Genomic DNA, 20,356 nt, shown 5'->3' with positions numbered 1-20,356 from the left:
CTATATTAGTTATTACGGTAATTCTTCATTTCCTTTTTTTCTCTGTAAAGTTTAGGCGCAGCGATAAACCGTAATCAGAAAGTTTCCTCATTTTGCCCGGGCAGGTGAGAAGTAAAATGTCATTCTCTACATATCTGCAGAAAGCTTCAAAAATGGAAGAAGTGTTATCTCCTGATGGCAGATAAGTGGCTGTGACTATCAGCCTGCGCCAGACGCTTGCCAGGACGCTTCATCATCGTCCCAGCGTTGCATTGTAGTCATTGCTGGGTCTTGGATTAATTTTTTTTCTATTTTGCTTGTTTGGAAAATCGTTCTAACTAAAGTTTGTATTTCTTGCAAAACTCTGAATATTTATCCTGCGGGCGGTTCGCCTCTGCAGAATGTTTCTGTATGGGCACCGCAGGCTGTCGGTGAGCTGAGATTGTGGCTCATACAAGGGCTTTAAGCTTTGGGGAAATGGAGCAAATATCACATCAGATTGAAAAATGAACGTTTGGAGTTTGAAGGCTGAAAATTAAACGGACCCCAAAAATGTACAAAACAAACAAAAAAGTGATGTATCGAGCATTAATGCACAGATGTGGCTTGGGGCGGGGGGGGGGGGGGGGCTGTCGTGATGGGTGTATGGATCAGGCTCGGGAGCAGAGTCCGCTACATGGGTGCCCAGCAGATAGAAGCGGACAAAGCTAGCTCTGATTGCGGTAGTTAACTGACTATATGCCATGGTCTAGACAGTCAGCCAGAGGGGCAGACTCTCCCCCACAATGGGATCACTGGGTGCTGATGGGCTCACATGGTAGATTCCCATAGCCCGTGGCTGAGCTTCATAGACAACATTTAAGGGTACATCTACATGTAGCAGGAAATGCAGCGGCAAATTCGGTAACCTTTCCGCAACAGTCAAAATCCACAGCTGATTTCAGACAATGCAGCGCTCCCCGCACCTCCTGAAGTCTTTACGCTGTCAGCGCACCCCTCTGCCCAGTACCCGCCGGTCTGTAGTGATCACAGCACCACTTGTCAGGTGATACCACTTCTGCCTCACCTGAACAGCAGCATTATGCTTGCTAGAGGCCGCCAGGTACTAGACGAAGGGGTGCGCTGACAAAGACTTAAGAGGTGCAGGAAGCGCTGTATCCTCTGAAATCGCCTGTGGAGGTGCTGATTGTGGCTCTTATATGTGGTAATGCTGCGGAATTTGGTGTGAAATTCTCTGCTGCAGAAATGCCACAGCATTGCCGCTATGTGTAAATGTACCCTAAAAATCACCATACACTGCAACACTGAAGTATTGCACTGCATGGTACAAGCAGTCAAATGATGTCAAGTTCAAGGGCTCGGTGGGGAATCAATGAAATTGTACAAAAAGGTTTACTTTAAAAAAAACCAAAAAAAAAAAAAACTTAATTGTAAAAAAAAAAAAAATCCTTTTCCTATTTTTCACATAAGAATATTTAAACAAAAAAAAAAACACATTTGGTGTTTCTGTGTGAAGAAAATGTCAAACTATTAAAATATCACTATTTATTCTGCACTGTGAACACCTTTAAAGGAAATGCAAATGCCAAATCTGCAGTGGGGAGGGGGATGTTATCCCAAAATACAGAATAAAAAATGACCAAAAAGATTTATGTGCCACAACTAAAAACTACAGCTCAGCCTTCAAAAAAAGAAGCCTTCACACAGCTAAAAAAAAGGTATGGGGCTCAGAAGATGGGGACAAAAGGCAATTTTTGTTTTTAAAATTTGTTTTATTTTTAAAAAACAGTAAAAACATTTAAAATGTTGTATCCTAGTATTCTTACTGACCCACAGAGCAAACTGTCATTTTACTGCACCGTGAATATTGTGAACACTTACTAAACTCCCCAAAAGATTGCACAATTGCAATGATTTTTTTTCAATTCACCCCACTTTCATCTTTTTAAAAAGTTTTCTGTACATTTATATGGTACATTCAATAATGCCATTAAAAAATACTCTGACCTCTGAGCCTTTGTCTACACTGGATACAGCTGTATTCACTTCTCAGCTGAGAGCAGGACTAGCTATGTACAATGTATCCGTCTGGAGTCCGGGCTGTTTAGCTCACAGAGCATTGTCTACGCTGGATACAATTGTCTCCACTTCTCAGCTGAGAGCACGACTAGCTATGTACAATGTATCAGTCTGGAGTCCGGGCTGTTTAGCTCACCAAGCATTGTTTACACTGGATACAATTGTATCCACTTCTCAGCTGAGAGCAGGACTAGCTATGTACAATGTATCAATCTGGGGTCAGGGCTGTTTAGCTCAGAGCATTGTTTACACTGGATACAATTGACTCCTTAGCTGTGTAGGTCCCTTTTTACACTAACAAAATTCTGTCTCTGAATCGGAGGGGCAGAAGAGCATATTGCCTGCAGTTCTCCTCTTTATTCTCTCCAATCTTCCGGATTCGGCTATGGTTTGCAGTGCTCCAAGATGGCCGATGCAATCTTCAAACTACCTAATCCCCATAGTGCATTGAAATCAATGTGAGCTGTGCCTGCAATTACAAGCACTGGCCACTACACGGGTCGGAGCAGCGCCTACCACTCCGACTCAATGTATCCTTGCTCTGACAGTCGGCACTGCCTGAAAAACCTCTTCGTCAGCCACACAGACCTGCATCCCAGGTGGGGTTGCTTCCGGAACACTGCCACAACCCAGCTGTGCAGCAGTTGTACGGCAACCACTGCATGGGACTGGACTCGAGTACTCCTCCTATTTGGGTAGAATTGGTTTCTTAACTTATAGAAACGACCCGACTTCATCTATCGCCCGCGAATACAACTTCTTTCTCACTAATGATGCATCTGGAGCCGCTGATCTTGTTTCTTGCAGCTAAATGGGGCTTTTCCATAATTCTAAAAAAACCCAAAAAACTTACCACCAATAAATCTGATAAACGGCGCCTCCTGGAGATTGATTAACTTATTCCCCAATCTGCAATGCTGATGGGATGCAGAAGCGAATAAATCCTCGGATTGTTGATGGCAAAGCCTGAAAGCTAATGAGTGATGGTATTTTTATAGGAAGCGCTATAATAATCATCACTTGACAGTTCTTCAAATCATACAGTTTTGCGCTCGTTGGAGCGCCGCCTCCCAGCCTGACGCTGATGTGTAGTGACGGCTTCTACATGGGGGTCAGAGCTCAGTCCAGTGAAGGGTTTGACAAGCTGCGTCTTCTGATTGCAATCGAGTTTATAGGGGATTTCTGAATGGCTTTATGGCAGTAGCCAATGATAATCCAGGGAAAGGCACATTTGTCGGATTCGCCGTAAATTTTCTACAACAGCAAACTCTTTTGCCACAGAGTTCAACCCCTTTTTTAAAAGGGTGAAATCTGTGTTGAAAATCCCCAGCATAGATTGACATATTGCAGATTTAACCCCTTAGTGATGCGGCCTATTTTGAACTCAAGAATGTGGCGATTTTTGTGGGGGGATTTTCATCTCCACTTTAAAAACGCCATTACCTTTTTTTTTTTTTTCATGGGGGTTTTGTTTTTGTATTAATTTTTTATTTATTTTTTTAAACATCCTTGTAGGGGACTTGAACCTGTGAACGTATGATCACTATGGTAATACATACTGCGTAGGCCATGGCAGACTCGCACGACATTGTCTGGTGCCCTTACATTGATGTGAGGGGTTAACAACGGGAATCGGTGCATCCCACAGTGCACAAAACTAGCACAGGACAATTGCACATGTAAATAAGACCTTATTCTTAAATAATGTTACTGAGAGCGTGGCCACACTGTAGTCTGCACAATCTGTTTCACATACGGAGTACAGCAGTGTATTCTGGCCTCACCGCAGGTCGACTGATCCGAATAGGAGCATCGTATGCACGTATGATGCTCCGAGTTTGGGTCAGTTTACCCGTGGTCAGGCCAGGACACATTACTGCACTCCATATGTGAAATGGATGGTACGGAAGACAGTGTGGCCGGGTCCTTTAGAAGTAGGGGAACAGCTGCAGGATCAGACTACACAGAAATTGTTTGTAGTCTGTTACCATGGAGACACAAGTCTATATAGGAGCTGTAGACACAAAATAGTAGGAGATTTTTAATCAAGGTTATTTGCCAAGTTGCTTCATTTGGAATGCATTGAAGCATACAAAAAGGCAAATTGTCCAAGATCATTAGATTATCAGCCGTACAGGCTGCTGCACGCTGGGCTAGTGCAAGTTATCACTGCAGACTGCTAGTGGGTAGGAAATGGGTCACGGCTGTGCACAGTGGCCATCCTTGTCTGTTCAAGCAATAACTGATGAATTAAGCCCTACAAGAAAAATGAAATCCTCCGTGGAGCTCGGAACTAAACTGTAATTACCAGGAATGTGTAAAGTGGTGGTGTGGGGTAAATGTGGAGGATCCCGCTCCGAAATATAAATGAAATGCCATCTCCTGTGTAAGTGGCTGATCTCAGGATGTCACCAGCTGGCAGTGGAATGGCCTAAAAGCAAACTACATCCGCGAAAACAAAAATATATACTTATCCTTACAAGAGAATTGTCTGGTTTCGAAAACTTTATTGTCATACATCCTATTAGGAAATGCTGGCTTAATAAAAGGGAGGTCCTCTTTTCAGGATCTGCAACTGATGACCAGAGTGTAGAGGTTCTAATGAGTTGTTGCCTTGGTCCGCTCCTGTACTACACAGACAACCCATTGATATGAATGGACAATGTGTAATGCTTTATTTCTCCTGTGGGGGAGCTGCAGGTAAACCGAACGCTTACTGTCAGGTTTCTCAACAGATTACAGTTGATCACTGCAGGTTCCATCGGGGCGAAGGGGGGGGGGGGCACGTTGATTTGCTTATTATCAAGGGACCCTTCTAAGAGCTATTTTACATGGGCCGCTAATCATTCAGATTCTAGCTGAATCGCAGGAATGTGAATGATCATTCAGTGCAAATGCACAGACTGAACAATAAAACGAAAATTCGTTTGCTTACCGTTCACTTTTTATACCTAAAGAAACCGAATGATGAACAACGATCGGCCTATGTAAACAGGCGCAGTTGATCCATGAACGACTGCCTCTTTACTGTGAATGGAGGCAGCCAGAACGATCTGTGGTCCACTCTACCACACGCACTGAGCAATGCTTTTTGTACTAAAGGAGCAACCGTCACAGATACCCAACGGATCGTCAAGCGTATAAGCACCCTAACAAGTAGGAATTGTCTAAAATCTGCATCATCATAGAATGGGAGAGTTCAAAGGGACCTCCAGGGTCATTGGTCCAACCCCCTGCTCAGTGCAGGATTCACTAAATCAGCCTAGACAGATATTTGTCCAGCCATTGTTTGAACACTTCCCTTGAAGGAGAACTCACCACCTCCCGTGGCAGCCTGTTCCTCTCATTGATCACCCTCACATTCAAAGTTTTTTTCAAATATCTATTCTGTTTCCTCCCATTGCTTCTAGTCTTTCCTTGTGCAAATGAGAATAGGGCTGATCCCTCTGCACTGTGACAGCCCTTCAGATATTTGTGGACAGCTATTAAGTCTCCTCTCAGCTTCCTTTTTTGCAAGCTAAACCTTCCCAGATCCTTTAACCATTCCTCATACGGCATGATTTGCAGACCGCTCACCATCTTGGTAACTCTTCTCTGAACTTGCTCCAGTTTGTCTTTTTTAAAGTGGGGTGCCCAGAACTGGCCACAGTATTCCAGATGAGGTCTGACTAAGGAAGAGTAGAGGGGAATAATTACCTCACGTGATCTAGGCTCTATGCTTCTCTTAATACATCCCAGAATTGTGTTTGCCTTTTTGGCTGCTTCATCACTTTTTTGACTCATGTTCAGTCTATGATCTATTAGTATACCCAAGTCTTTTTCACATTTGCTGCTGTATAGCCCAATTCCTCCCATTTTGTATGCTTTTTTTTAATTTTTCTTGCCCAGATGTAGGACTTTCCATTTCTCCTTGTTAAATACCATTCTGTTAGTCGCTGCCCACTGTTCAAGCTTTTCTAGGTCTTTTTGAATACTCTTCCACTCTTTTTCCTAGTGTTAGCAATCCCTCTTAACTTTGTCGTTGGCAAATCAGTTTCCCATTAATTCCCTCCTCCAGATCATTTTTTTTTAACACTGGGCCTAGGACAGAGCCTTGTGGTACCCCACCTGATACATTCTTCCACTTGGATGTGCAGCCATTTATGACCACTCTTTCAGTACGATCACTCAGCCAGTTGTGAATCCACCTAGCAGCTGCCTAGTCAATCCCATATTTGGTCATTTTTTCAATAAGTATGGTATGAAATACTTTGTCCAATGCTTTACTAAAGTCAATATATACTATATCCACCGCATTCCCTGATCAACCCAGTCTGTGATTCTGTCATAGAAGGAAATTAGATTAGTCTGGCATGACTTGTTACAAACCCATGCTGGCTCTTGTTAATTACTCAATTTTCATCCAGGTACTTGCATACATGCTGTTTAATAATTTGTTCAAAGATCTTTCCTGGTATAGGAGTCAGGCTCACAGGCCTGTAGTTTCCTGGATCCACCTTCTTCCCTTTTTTGAAGATGGGGACAACATTTGCCCTTTTCTAATCTTCTGGGACTTCTGTTCTCCAGGAATTTTCAAAGATACTGGTGAGTGGTTCAGCAATTACCTTCGCTGCTTCCTCTAGTATCCTAGGATGTAATTCATCTGGACCTTGAGACCTGAATTCATTTACGTTAGCTAAGTGTTCCCTCACCATCTCTCTGCTTACAGATAGCCTGCATTTTGTTTATTCCCCCAATAGCACAGGGAAGATCAGCTGATGTTCCATCTACTTTCTGAGAGAAAACCAATACAAAATAGGAATTTAAAAGTTCAGCCTTCTCAACATCATTCTTAACCAATTCACCATTTCATCTTGTAAGCATCCATTTGGTGCGTTTTTTTTTTTTATGAAGACCCGCAGCAGATTTCACCCTTTCACTTGAAGGGTCGGAGTTGACTGTGAATCTGTATCAAAATCCAAACCATTGATATGGATTTTGGTGACTATTTTCCACTTCCGAAAATCCGCACCCATTCCAGTATGTGTGAACTTGCCCATAGCGGAAAATCCGCAAGACATTTCTGCATCCACTCATGGCAAAATCCGCACCATTGGATTCGGCAATTTATCTGCAGCTGATTTCAGCCTGCAAATAATGGCGCTCTTCTCGCAGCGAAAACCGTCGCCTGTTACTGAGCGCTGCTGCTGGTCAGGTGATGCAGAAGAGGCTTCGCGCTCTTGCTGCTTTCAGCACTCTGTATTCAGAGGTGAGAGGAGCTTGTGCAGGCTGATTCTTCTACGGATCCACAGCCTGTTTAAGAGTCTAATTCAGTCAAAATCTGCACTAATGGTGCAAATTTTGCTGCAGCGTTGATGCAGAAATACTGTGGATTTTCTGCTGTGGATAATCCACAGCATTTTCACTGCATATGAACATACCCTTAAAGGCTTTTTCCGGAACTCCATCTATTACGGAATGGTTAAATCACAATTGCCTAATAAATGCTTCACACGTGTGGTTTAGTTTAATATACAACCCACGGCTTTTTCCATCAGTCGCTCACATGATGTGGGTTCCACGATTTTGCGTAGTTTCTGTTATGTCCGTCAAATTGCTGTGTGTAGCTGTCAGCCATGTCCTGTGTCCTGACATGTGCCCTAAAGTCAGATCAGGCGGGCGGACAGGGGCAGATTCAATAGTTGGGCCAAGCATGCGCAGTCATCCCTTCCAGGACTGCCACTACTACGCATGCTTGCTCAGGAAACTCTGCTATGAGGACAGCAACAGCTTTCCTCTGGTGTTCTGATTGCTGTCCAAGAATGTAGGTGCGGAGGGCGGTGCTATTCGGGGGTAGGTGCGGAGGGCGGTGCTATTCGGGGGTAGGTGCGGAGGGCGGTGCTATTCGGGGGTAGGTGCAGAGGGCGGTGCTATTCGGGGGTAGGTGCGGAGGGCGGTGCTATTCGGGGGTAGGTGCGGAGGGCGGTGCTATTCGGGGGTAGGTGCGGAGGGCGGTGCTATTCGGGGGTAGGTGCGGAGGGCGGTGCTATTCGGGGGTAGGTGCGGAGGGCCATAGAATTGCATTGGTTTATGCAATCCTATGCAGACAGCCACGATTTTGATCACGGAATACCCGCTCAATAACAAAATCGTGGCAGGTCCCATTTCAGTGTGAACCACAGAGGCTTGCACTGCCCCATCATCGCTGATGCACCAGCTCTGTTGGGCGACTGTGCGCCATCCGGCACATCCGCAGAGCGAAGATGCCGGACAGCTAAGGCATGGGTCGCATCCTGCTGTGAGAATCTCAGTCAGAATCCAACCCGGCCGTCTGCATTCGGCTTTCGACACACACAAAACGAGCCCTATATGGCCATGTTGACAGAAAAATAAAGTTATGGCATTTGAGATGAAGATCCCCAAAAGTCGTTGTATATTCAGTTCCTAAATATGTCATGTCACTATGGGGTTAAAGACTGGAAGGAGGGACAAGCACTGCACCCCCTTCACCTAAAGAGTTTGGGGAAACTACAGTTCCCAGCATGCTCTGAAGGTCTGCAGCGGTCACTGGGAAGCCACAGACTGCACTAACTACTATGTAGCGTCCTGTACGAAGCATGAGTGGTCCAGCCCATGTAATGCTGTAGAGGCTACAAGCCCTGTCTGCGGTCCCAGAGGCCTCTCTGGTATTGCTGAGGGCCCATTCACACCTGCGTAAAGGGCTTCAGGCACAATTCTGTTTCTCAGTTCTGTTTTGTGAAGCAGAAAATTAAGTCAAAGTAAAAAAAAAAAACTTTTTGTTTTTACCTCTCAAAACTTTGCTGTTAGATTTCAGTTTTTCTTGGAACATAATTCTGCAGATTGCGCTACTTTTTGTTCCTATTAAAAAAAAAAAAAAGGAACAGAAGAAACTGAGATGAAAGGAACGGTTTATTTTCCACTTTGTTCAATTTTTGGAGCAGAAAAATAGAATTAGAGGATCGGTCTTGTTACTGAAGCCCTAGACTCGGGTGTGAGGGATATTGAGGCTTGACGGTCTGCTGAAGACCACTTTGTGTACTGCACTCCCTCGCCTATCAGAGGGGATCAACAGCAATGAGCTATAGATAGCGGGCAGCACCTGAAAACTAGGACTCTGCTGCTTGATCCAGGACCGCTTGTGAGGTATGCATGCTCTGTGCCTGAATATACTTCTGTGGTGGGATCAAGGAACACTAACCATGTTCTGTGAGCCTTATAGAGGGTAATTGGGGGCAATGGCAGCAAAGAGGTCAGTAACTAAATGAGTCCTATATACTGTGGCCGGTCTGTAGGGGAATACAGCTGAAATGGATTCCTATCTCGTGAAAGGCAATCACCGCCATACATTCCTAACCTTTAATAATCATATTACATTCAGCTTTACACATGAAGTGGCTCCATTAGAACGCGTTCAGAGACGGCTCATTACCACAAAAAGCTTGAAACGGCGTGAAAGATAAAAAGGTTAATTCACCACTAAATGATGCTGAACCTGGCGAGCAGCGCGTTCTCACATTCATTAGATGCTGCTGTATGCCTCGCCTGAAAAGGGGGAAATGCAGAATAAATCCATTACCAGAAGTGTAAAAATATTGCAGCCGAAGGCAAAACACGGGCTCCAACCATCGGCTCTCCTGTGTGGTGGAGTATATAGAGGGGCTCTCCTGTGTGGTGGAGTATATAGAGGGGCTCTCCTGTGTGGTGGAGTATATAGAGGAGCTCTCCTGTGTGGTGGAGTATATAGAGAAGCTGTCGGCTCTCCTGTGTGGTGGAGTATATAGAGGAGCTGTTGGTTCTCCTGTGTGGTGTAGTACATAGAGGAGCTGTGGGCTCTCCTGTGTGGTGTAGTATATAGAGAAGCTGTCGGCTCTCCTGTGTGGTGGAGTATATAGAGGAGCTGTTGGTTCTCCTGTGTGGTGTAGTATATAGAGGAGCTGTTGGCTCTCCTGTGTGGTGTAGTATATAGCGGAGCTCTCAAGTGCAGTATAGTGTGTATATATAGGAGCTGTCGGCTCTCCTGTGTGGTGTAGTATATAGAGGAGCTGTCGGCTCTCCTGTGTGGTGTAGTATATAGAGGAGCTGTGGGCTCTCCTGTGTGGTGTAGTATATAGAGGAGCTGTGGGCTGTCCTGTGTGGTGTAGTATATAGAGGAGCTGTCGGCTCTCCTGTGTGGTGTAGTATATAGAGGAGCTGTCGGCTCCCCTGTGTGGTGTAGTATATAGAGGAGCTTTCGGCTCTCCTGTGTGGTGTAGTATATAGAGGAGCTGTCGGCTCTCCTGTGTGGTGTAGTATATAGAGGAGCTGTTGGCTCTCCTTTGTCGTGTTGTATATAGAGGAGCTGTGGGCTCTCCTGTGTGGTGTAGTATATAGAGGAGCTGTGGGCTCTCCTGTGTGGTGTAGTATATAGAGGAGCTGTGGGCTGTCCTGTGTGGTGTAGTATATAGAGGAGCTGTCGGCTCTCCTGTGTGGTGTAGTATATAGAGGAGCTGTCGGCTCCCCTGTGTGGTGTAGTATATAGAGGAGCTTTCGGCTCTCCTGTGTGGTGTAGTATATAGAGGAGCTGTCGGCTCTCCTGTGTGGTGTAGTATATAGAGGAGCTGTCGGCTCCCCTGTGTGGTGTAGTATATAGAGGAGCTTTCGGCTCTCCTGTGTGGTGTAGTATATAGAGGAGCTGTCGGCTCTCCTGTGTGGTGTAGTATATAGAGGAGCTGTTGGCTCTCCTTTGTCGTGTTGTATATAGAGGAGCTGTGGGCTCTCCTGTGTGGTGTAGTATATAGAGGAGCTGTGGGCTCTCCTGTGTGGTGTAGTATATAGAGGAGCTGTGGGCTGTCCTGTGTGGTGTAGTATATAGAGGAGCTGTCGGCTCTCCTGTGTGGTGTAGTATATAGAGGAGCTGTCGGCTCCCCTGTGTGGTGTAGTATATAGAGGAGCTTTCGGCTCTCCTGTGTGGTGTAGTATATAGAGGAGCTGTCGGCTCTCCTGTGTGGTGTAGTATATAGAGGAACTACCGGCTCTCCTGTGTGGTGTAGTATATAGAGGAGCTGTCGGCTCTCCTGTGTGGTGTAGTATATAGAGGAACTACCGGCTCTCCTGTGTGGTGTAGTATATAGAGGAGCTGTCGGCTCTCCTGTGTGGTGTAGTATATAGAGGAGCTGTCGGCTCTCCTGTGTGGTGTAGTATATAGAGGAGCTGTTGGCTCTCCTGTGTGGTGCAGCATATAGAGGAGCTGTCGGCTCTCCTGTGTACTGTAGTATATAGAAGCTGTCGGCTCTCCTGTGTGGTGTAGTATATAGAGGAGCTGTCGGCTCTCCTGTGTGGTGTAGTATATAGAGGAGCTGTCGGCTCTCCTGTGTGGTGTAGTATATAGAGGAGCTGTCGGCTCTCCTGTGTGGTGCAGCATATAGAGGAGCTGTCGGCTCCCCTGTGTGGTGTAGTATATAGAGGAGCTGTCGGCTCTCCTGTGTGGTCTAGTATATAGAGGAGCTGTCGGCTCTCCTGTGTGGTCTAGTATATAGAGGAGCTGTCGGCTCTCCTGTGTGGTCTAGTATATAGAGGAGCTGTCGGCTCTCCTGTGTGGTCTAGTATATAGAGGAGCTGTCGGCTCTCCTGTGTGGTCTAGTATATAGAGGAGCTGTCGGCTCTCCTGTGTGGTGTAGTATATAGAGGAGCTGTCGGCTCTCCTGTGTGGTGTAGTATATAGAGGAGCTGTCGGCTCTCCTGTGTGGTGTAGTATATAGAGGAGCTGTCGGCTCTCCTGTGTGGTGGAGTATATAGAGGAGCTGTCGGCTCTCCTGTGTGGTGGAGTATATAGAGGAGCTGTCGGCTCTCCTGTGTGGTGGAGTATATAGAGGAGCTGTCGGCTCTCCTGTGTGGTGGAGTATATAGAGGAGCTGTCGGCTCTCCTGTGTGGTGGAGTATATAGAGGAGCTGTGGCCTCTCCTGTGTGGTGGAGTATATAGAGGAGCTGTGGCCTCTCCTGTGTGGTGGAGTATATAGAGGAGCTGTGGCCTCTCCTGTGTGGTGGAGTATATAGAGGAGCTGTGGCCTCTCCTGTGTGGTGGAGTATATAGAGGAGCTGTGGCCTCTCCTGTGTGGTGGAGTATATAGAGGAGCTGTGGCCTCTCCTGTGTGGTGGAGTATATAGAGGAGCTGTGGCCTCTCCTGTGTGGTGGGGTATATAGAGGAGCTGTGGCCTCTCCTGTGTGGTGGAGTATATAGAGGAGCTGTGGGCTCTCCTGTGTGGTGGGGTATATAGAGGAGCTGTGGGCTCTCCTGTGTGGTGTAGTATATAGAGGAGCTGTGGGCTCTCCTGTGTGGTGTAGTATATAGAGGAGCTGTCGGCTCTCCTGTGTGGTGTAGTATATAGAGGAGCTGTCGGCTCTCCTGTGTGGTGTAGTATATAGAGGAGCTGTCGGCTATCCTGTGTGGTGGAGTATATAGAGGAGCTGTCGGCTCTCCTGTGTGGTGGAGTATATAGAGGAGCTGTCGGCTCTCCTGTGTGGTGGAGTATATAGAGGAGCTGTCGGCTCTCCTGTGTGGTGGAGTATATAGAGGAGCTGTGGCCTCTCCTGTGTGGTGGAGTATATAGAGGAGCTGTGGCCTCTCCTGTGTGGTGGAGTATATAGAGGAGCTGTGGCCTCTCCTGTGTGGTGGGGTATATAGAGGAGCTGTGGCCTCTCCTGTGTGGTGGGGTATATAGAGGAGCTGTGGCCTCTCCTGTGTGGTGGAGTATATAGAGGAGCTGTGGGCTCTCCTGTGTGGTGGGGTATATAGAGGAGCTGTGGGCTCTCCTGTGTGGTGGGGTATATAGAGGAGCTGTGGGCTCTCCTGTGTGGTGGGGTATATAGAGGAGCTGTGGGCTCTCCTGTGTGGTGGGGTATATAGGGGAGCCGTCGGCTCTCCTGTGTGGTGGGGTATATAGGGGAGCCGTCGGCTCTCCTGTGTGGTGGGGTATATAGGGGAGCCGTCGGCTCTCCTGTGTGGTGGGGTATATAGGGGAGCTGTCGGCTCTCCTGTGTGGTGGGGTATATAGAGGAGCTGTCGGCTCTCCTGTGTGGTGGGGTATATAGAGGAGCTGTCGGCTCTCCTGTGTGGTGGGGTATATAGAGGAGCTGTCGGCCCTCCTGTGTGGTGTGGTATATAGAGGAGCTGTCGGCTCTCCTGTGTGGTTGGGTATATAGAGGAGCTGTGGGCTCTCCTGTGTGGTGTGGTATAGAGAGGAGCTGTTGGCTCTCCTGTTTAGTGTAGTATATAGAGGAGCTATCGGCTCTCCTCTGTGGTGGAGTATATAGAGGAGCTGGCGGCGCTCCTGTGTGGTATATAGAGGAGCTGGCGGCGCTCCTGTGTGGTATATAGAGGAGCTGGCGGGGCTCCTGTGTGGTATATAGAGGAGCTGGCGGGGCTCCTGTGTGGGATATAGAGGAGCTGGCGGGGCTCCTGTGTGGGATATAGAGGAGCTGGCGGGGCTCCTGTGTGGGATATAGAGGAGCTGGCGGGGCTCCTGTGTGGGATATAGAGGAGCTGGCGGGGCTCCTGTGTGGGATATAGAGGAGCTGGCGGGGCTCCTGTGTTGGATATAGAGGAGCTGGCGGGGCTCCTGTGTTGGATATAGAGGAGCTGGCGGGGCTCCTGTGTGGGATATAGAGGAGCTGGCGGGGCTCCTGTGTGGGATATAGAGGAGCTGGCGGGGCTCCTGTGTGGGATATAGAGGAGCTGGCGGGGCTCCTGTGTGGGATATAGAGGAGCTGGCGGGGCTCCTGTGTGGGACATAGAGGAGCTGGCGGGGCTCCTGTGTGGGACATAGAGGAGCTGGCGGGGCTCCTGTGTGGGATATAGAGGAGCTGGCGGGGCTCCTGTGTGGGATATAGAGGAGCTGGCGGGGCTCCTGTGTGGGATATAGAGGAGCCGGCGGGGCTCCTGTGTGGGATATAGAGGAGCCGGCGGGGCTCCTGTGTGGGATATAGAGGAGCCGGCGGGGCTCCTGTGTGGGATATAGAGGAGCCGGCGGGGCTCCTGTGTGGGATATAGAGGAGCCGGCGGGGCTCCTGTGTGGGATATAGAGGAGCCGGCGGGGCTCCTGTGTGGGATATAGAGGAGCCGGCGGGGCTCCTGTGTGGGATATAGAGGAGCCGGCGGGGCTCCTGTGTGGGATATAGAGGAGCCGGCGGGGCTCCTGTGTGGGATATAGAGGAGCCGGCGGGGCTCCTGTGTGGGATATAGAGGAGCCGGCGGGGCTCCTGTGTGGGATATAGAGGAGCCGGCGGGGCTCCTGTGTGGGATATAGAGGAGCCGGCGGGGCTCCTGTGTGGGATATAGAGGAGCCGGCGGGGCTCCTGTGTGGGATATAGAGGAGCCGGCGGGGCTCCTGGGTGGCGTAGTATCCTGATCTGTAGACCATTTTTGGCCTGGTGGTCCTATTAATACATCTGTATATGTTATGTAATGCTGTCATGTAGTCTGATGTAGGACAAGCAGCTCTGCATTGTCTGGGTGACTCTGTTTAGTATGCCACCGCTGTACATCTGCTGCCCGGGCACGCCGTGTACTCTGGGCCGTCCCAGTAAATGACATTTGTAGAGCATCTGCTTGTAGAATAAAGTAATGGCGCTGACATTTACCGATCTGCAATATTTATACCCTGTAATATTTGTAAAACAAGGCAATTACAAACCCGTCCTACAACGCGGCTCCGGGGGGCGGCAATGACAGGCGCGTGACTTACCTACACAAAAAAGCCTGAGGAGCTCCCAGCAGAGCGGTGAGTGGCCCATAGATAACAAGGCGTCAGGAAGTAGGATGAAGTGCCCTCATAAATCTACTGGATCTCCGGCTCCTTTACTAGAAGGTTGTCCGGGATTAGAGGAACATGGCTGCTTTCTTCCAGAAAAAGCACCACTCTTGCATTTTTTGACAATGTTCGACCCAATTAATGCATTCGACCATCCCCCTCAACACCATAGCTGTGAATAGAGTAATGATCACACATGGGCACTGTTCCATTCAGTTGGGGGATTTGGGGTGCCACATTTCTGTGACCGCTGAGGTCCCAGCAGTTGGACCCCCTGTGATCAGAAGGTATCACTTATCCTGCGAATAAGGAACAAATGTCTATTAGGAGCTGCAGAAAAGTGTAGGAGAGGAACTGATTATCAGCATTCTAAACCACATGGCTTTGTGTATGCTAATGGGTTGCATCTCAATGCCAAGCAGTAACTGCAAAAGCAGCCTTTGTTTTCATCTCAATGTCAAGTGGTAACTGCAAAAGCAACCATCATTTTCATCTCTATGGCAAGCAGTTACTGCAAAAGCGACTGTCGTAAAAATCTGTTAATACCGCAATGTAGATCCTCTGAGGCCAAACAGTTATGTAGTCCTCCAAGCTTGGTACTGTAGAACCGCTTTGGGTTGGGCTGCTGCAAATGTGATATTTTAGTGTATAACGATCACTATACACTAAAATATCTCCATATGAAGCTGTTCTTGGAATTTCCTACTGTACGCAGCCCCACTGCAGGAATAATGCTGGGAATTGTACTTGTTGCAGTGATCAAAGGTGGGACGCTCAGAGCCGCTCTCAGAAGTATGCAGAATTTTGAATGCAGCTGTGGATGAGACAGAATATACTTTCTTTTGTAGTATTTCTTAGCACTGCACTCGCTGGGAGCCGGCAGTAAAGAATGTACAATTGGCTAGTCACCGAACGCAGAGAATTGTCATTCAGTGCTACATTGTGTCATTCAGTTTGATAGAAGACACACATAAGGGAAATTATTGGGGGGAGGGGGGGGGGGCAGTTGCATAGCAACAGTGCAAAAAAAAAAAGTGACATGCTGTACGAGGAGAAATGGACCAAATGTCTGAATTCTCAAGATCTTCCAGCTTTGTATTTAATATTATGCAGTGACTTTCAAACCCCATCAACCGAAAATCACAATCTATATACAGTGAAAGGAAGTTGGGTCGGTGTAATAGAGCAGAACTTATAGAAAACTGCTACTTCTGGTGGAGTCACTGCATACATACACTATGTATCCTGTGCCGATCCTGAGTTACATCCTTAATTAGCAGAATAGTGAGTGCAGCTCTGAAGTATATTAGAGTCCCTGGGTACATACATTACTTATCCTATACTGCTGCTGAGTTACATCCGGTATTATACTGCAGAGCTGCACTCACTATTCTGCTGGTGGAGTCACTGTGTACATACATTTCTTATCCTGTACTGATCCTGAGTTACATCCTGTATTATACTCCAGAGCTGCACTCACTAATCTGTTGGTGGAGTCACTGTGTACATACATTTCTTATACTGTACTGATCCTGAGTTATATTCTGTATTATACCCCAGAGCTGCACTCTCTATTCTGCTGGTGGAGTCACTGTGTACATACATTTCTTATCCTGTACTGATCCTGAGTTACATCCTGTATTATACTCCAGAGCTGCACTCACTAATCTGTTGGTGGAGTCACTGTGTACATACATTTCTTATACTGTACTGATCCTGAGTTATATTCTGTATTATACTCCAGGGCTGCACTCACTATTCTGCTGGTGGAGTCACTGTGTACATACATTACTTATCCTGTACTGATCCTGAGTTACATCCTGTATTATACTCCAGAGCTGCACTCACTATTCTGCTGGTGGAGTCACTGTGTACATACATTACTTATCCTGTACTGCTCCAGAGTTACATCCTGTATTATACTCCAGAGCTGCACTCTCTATTCTGCTGGTGGAGTCACTGTGTACATACATTACTTATCCTGTACTGATCCTGAGTTACATCCTGTATTATACTCCAGAGCTGTACTCACTATTCTGCTGGTAGAGTCACTGTATACATACATTAAGGTCCATTTAGACAACAATTTTCGCTCAAAATTCGTTATAATAAAAAGTGAGCGATGGTTTTGCTTTTAAAGTCGCTTTAACCTAATGAAAATCGTTGGAAAATGGGCGCAGCGGCCGAGCGTGTCAGTTGTTAATGCAAACGCTACACAGCGATAATCTAAACGATAATTGAGTGATGGCTTGTTTGAAAGGCATTGCATTTAGTGAAGGGGGGAGAGCTTCTTTGTCTTGGCTCGTGAAGATGGTGGATGCGCTGATCTTGTGTTGCAGACCCTCCTGTGACTCAGTATTGTGTGTATTAGTCGCTATGTCCGTAGTTGTAGCACCGGACTTGGGCTTTGTCCTGGCAGATGGATTACAGTAGGAACAGATTAAAGATTTCTCTAGACTTCCCAAAAAATTAGCATATCCACTGAGTGGCCCCTTTATTAGAGCCTTCTGCCGTTTCAGGATTGGCGCTTCCTTCTATTGAAATTCTCCCCGTGACCCCGGAGCATAAAATCACATCACGAATTTTCTGTGGATCAGCTTCAGTGTGAATCCACATTAGATGGGAAAATCCAGCGATCTGAGTGATTCCAACGAGGCCGGGTCATCGGTGCAAGACTAGCCGGGGCTGGGATGTCACTGCCGGCCACGTGGGGTTTTCTCCTGTAACTGTGTGGAGAACACACTGAGAATGGCGTGATGGAGGAAAACATCCAGCGAAAGGGGATCCTGTGGATGGAAACGAAGTCTGCACCAAAAGGGGTCAGAGGAGGATGTCAGGAATCGTTCTGATGAACAGGTGCTGCAGTTAGGAGCAGCTGAATTCAACACCAGTCCTCGAGCTAATATGGCAGAAAGCACAACTCGCCGTTCCGCAGCAGATGACCAGTTCCAACGCCATTGTGTTTTAGCGCTCATTCACATTTTTCACGTGATTTTTGGACATGTGATAAATACACAGCATGTCCTGTTGCGATGCGTATTATGCACTTGAAACATGTATTTGCCCGTAAGGCCCAGTGCCCACGGCACGCACAGATGTTTAATGCAGATATCCGCAGCAGATGCACTGCCCATCGTCGTAAATGGTTTTTTTTAATGGCTTGGGTGTCTTCATCTCCTATAGAGAGGAATGGAACCGCATCCGCAATAAAATGGAGCGTGCTGCGACTTGTAGATCCGCGCAGGGAATCCGCAAAGCACTTAAAAATACACCGTATTCACAGACTGAGGAATCATTCACACAGGTGTAAGAATTTCAGAGAAACAGACAAACGAGACTCTGGGGGGCAAAGAGCGCTAAAATTGTATCGCTCAGCAGCGGAGAAACATCTCCTGGTCAGATGGATCCAGATCTCTGTTGCCCCGTGCTGATGGGAGAGGTGTGAATTTGGCACAAGCAGCATGAATGGATGACCCCTTCCTGTCAGCTGGCAGAACATGTCAGCACCTCCATCTAATCTGCAGCAACTACAAGCAGCTTCCTGTCCGCAGGGGCCGATATTCCTGCAGAACAATGTCATCAGTTGGTGGGATCTATGCCACAGTAAACTGCTGGGGATCTGAAGGCCAAAGGAGTCCAACGTGCTACCAGATGGGGGGATAATAAAGGGGTGTTCAGTGTGTGTTGAAGTTTTTGTTTTTTTTACTTAATCAACATAATGTATAATTTTTGTGTTTCAGGGCAAGATGGTGAAAGGAATGGGCGGCGCCATGGACTTGGTCTCCAGCTCAGGAACAAAAGTAGTTGTAACGATGGAACATTCAGCCAAGGTGAGGGGGACTTGTACTTCCTGTTTTAATTTCAAATACTATAAAAAAAAAAAACGGGGACAGGTTCTGACGTCAAAAAGTTGCAAGCGGGTGCTTGTGCAAAACTTTGCGCCTGTTTTCCTTTCTGTGCCGGCTCTGCCACTTTCAAAAAGTGGGTGGTGCTTGTCAGGAGGGGGCCGGGCTATCCCAGAGCTACAGATTTGTCTAATTTACACCAAAAACTGGTGTAATTTCTGACACAGACGGCAGGTCGGTCCTGGCGTACATTTCTGCAAAGGCGCATGGAGGTACTGGAGATGCACTGAATGCATGAAGAGGCCTGCGCTTTCTCATGTATTTAGGGCGCCGGGGAAAATCTAATAAAGCCTGGCACAGAACATTCTGTACTTGGTAAATTCTCCCCCCGCCTGTATAGAGGCTGTTAAGGGTAGAAAACCCATGTCATACCCCCTATTAGGGAAATGTGGGTTAATATCAGGGGTTCTCTGCTCAAGATCCTCATCTCAGAGTGGTTATATAGAGGGTCTCTTTCTGGAGGACCCTTCCATCCTCTATTACAGACATCCGATTGATGGGACTGTGTAATACTTCATTTCTCCTGTGGGGGCACTGTAAAGAAACTGAACAGTTTGGGTATTTTCATATGCTTTAATCTGAGTCAGAAAAATCTAATGTGCCTTCCAATGAAAAACCAAAGCAGAACTCCCCCCACATAAGGGTGAATTATTGCTACTGACTGGTCCATATGCAGACATCCTGATGTGGAATCCGCATCACAAAGGAACATGTGACTTCCTTTATTCTGCACCATATAGGCCACACCACAAATCCCTGTTTAGATGAAGGGGGCACTTACTTATTTGCCATGGAATAGGTGCAAAACATGAGCGTGTGTCGCTGGGGCCTTAAAGGGGTTGTCCGGTGGGTAACTTTTTTTTTTTTAACTCTTTAACCACTCAGAAAATAATGAACTGTATACTTCCTGTTCCTAGTCCTTGCCACTACAGTCCCCTCCGGTGTCTTGCAAGCTTCTGGGTAACGCGGTCATTTGTAATGGCTGGTTTACACGGCCGATCGCTCAGACAGTGTGAGTGACAGCTTTGAGCGATAATTTTGCATGAACTATTAAGTAGCTACTCAGCTACTTAAATAGCAATTAGGTGCAAATGAAGCCTTCACTGAAGGCAGCTAATAGCCCGAGGCGATTTATCTGTGCTCAGAATTGTTTCCCCGTGGAGAACAAGGATCTATCAGCACTCCCCGTGGGAAACTGCTAAGCGTGAAGGACGATTTTTAGGTTAGCTTGAATTTAGCGATCAGCCAGCAGTGCCCGAAAAGCGGATGATGGGCGGACACTTACACACACCGATTATCGCTAAAACGATCGCTGATTAGCGATTATTTAATTTATTTTTTTATAAGCAATCATCGGCGGGTTTAAAGGGCCCTTAAGTGGGGTGAGTCACCAGCCCAGCCAATAATGAAGTTCCAAAGCTGGTGCCAATTTTGTTTTTTTTTTATTGGCCATATAAATGGCTAGTTAAAAAATAATTGCTTCCTGTGAGCCCCTGCAGCCCGGAAGCAAGAAGTATACTCACTGGAGCAGGTCCGGCTGCTGTGCAGAGACCCTGACTCCTGCCCCGGCATCTGTACAGTGCAGCACAGAACCTGAGGAAGGGCG

General features: G+C 47.2%; 1 protein-coding gene across 1 annotated transcript in view; it reads left to right on the top strand.

The window, feature by feature from the left end:
* Positions 1-20,356, top strand: part of OXCT1 (3-oxoacid CoA-transferase 1) — an 83,937-nt gene that overhangs the window by 47,102 nt on the left and 16,479 nt on the right. Inside the window, exon 12 of the mRNA XM_066604853.1 lies at positions 18,586-18,675. Coding sequence (XP_066460950.1) covers positions 18,586-18,675 — 90 coding nt within the window. The remainder of the gene's footprint in view (positions 1-18,585; positions 18,676-20,356) is intronic.

The sequence above is a fragment of the Eleutherodactylus coqui genome, chromosome 5, assembly GCF_035609145.1.
Source record: "Eleutherodactylus coqui strain aEleCoq1 chromosome 5, aEleCoq1.hap1, whole genome shotgun sequence".
Lineage (NCBI taxonomy): Eukaryota > Metazoa > Chordata > Amphibia > Anura > Eleutherodactylidae > Eleutherodactylus > Eleutherodactylus coqui.
This window is presented reverse-complemented; position numbering and strand designations above follow the sequence as displayed.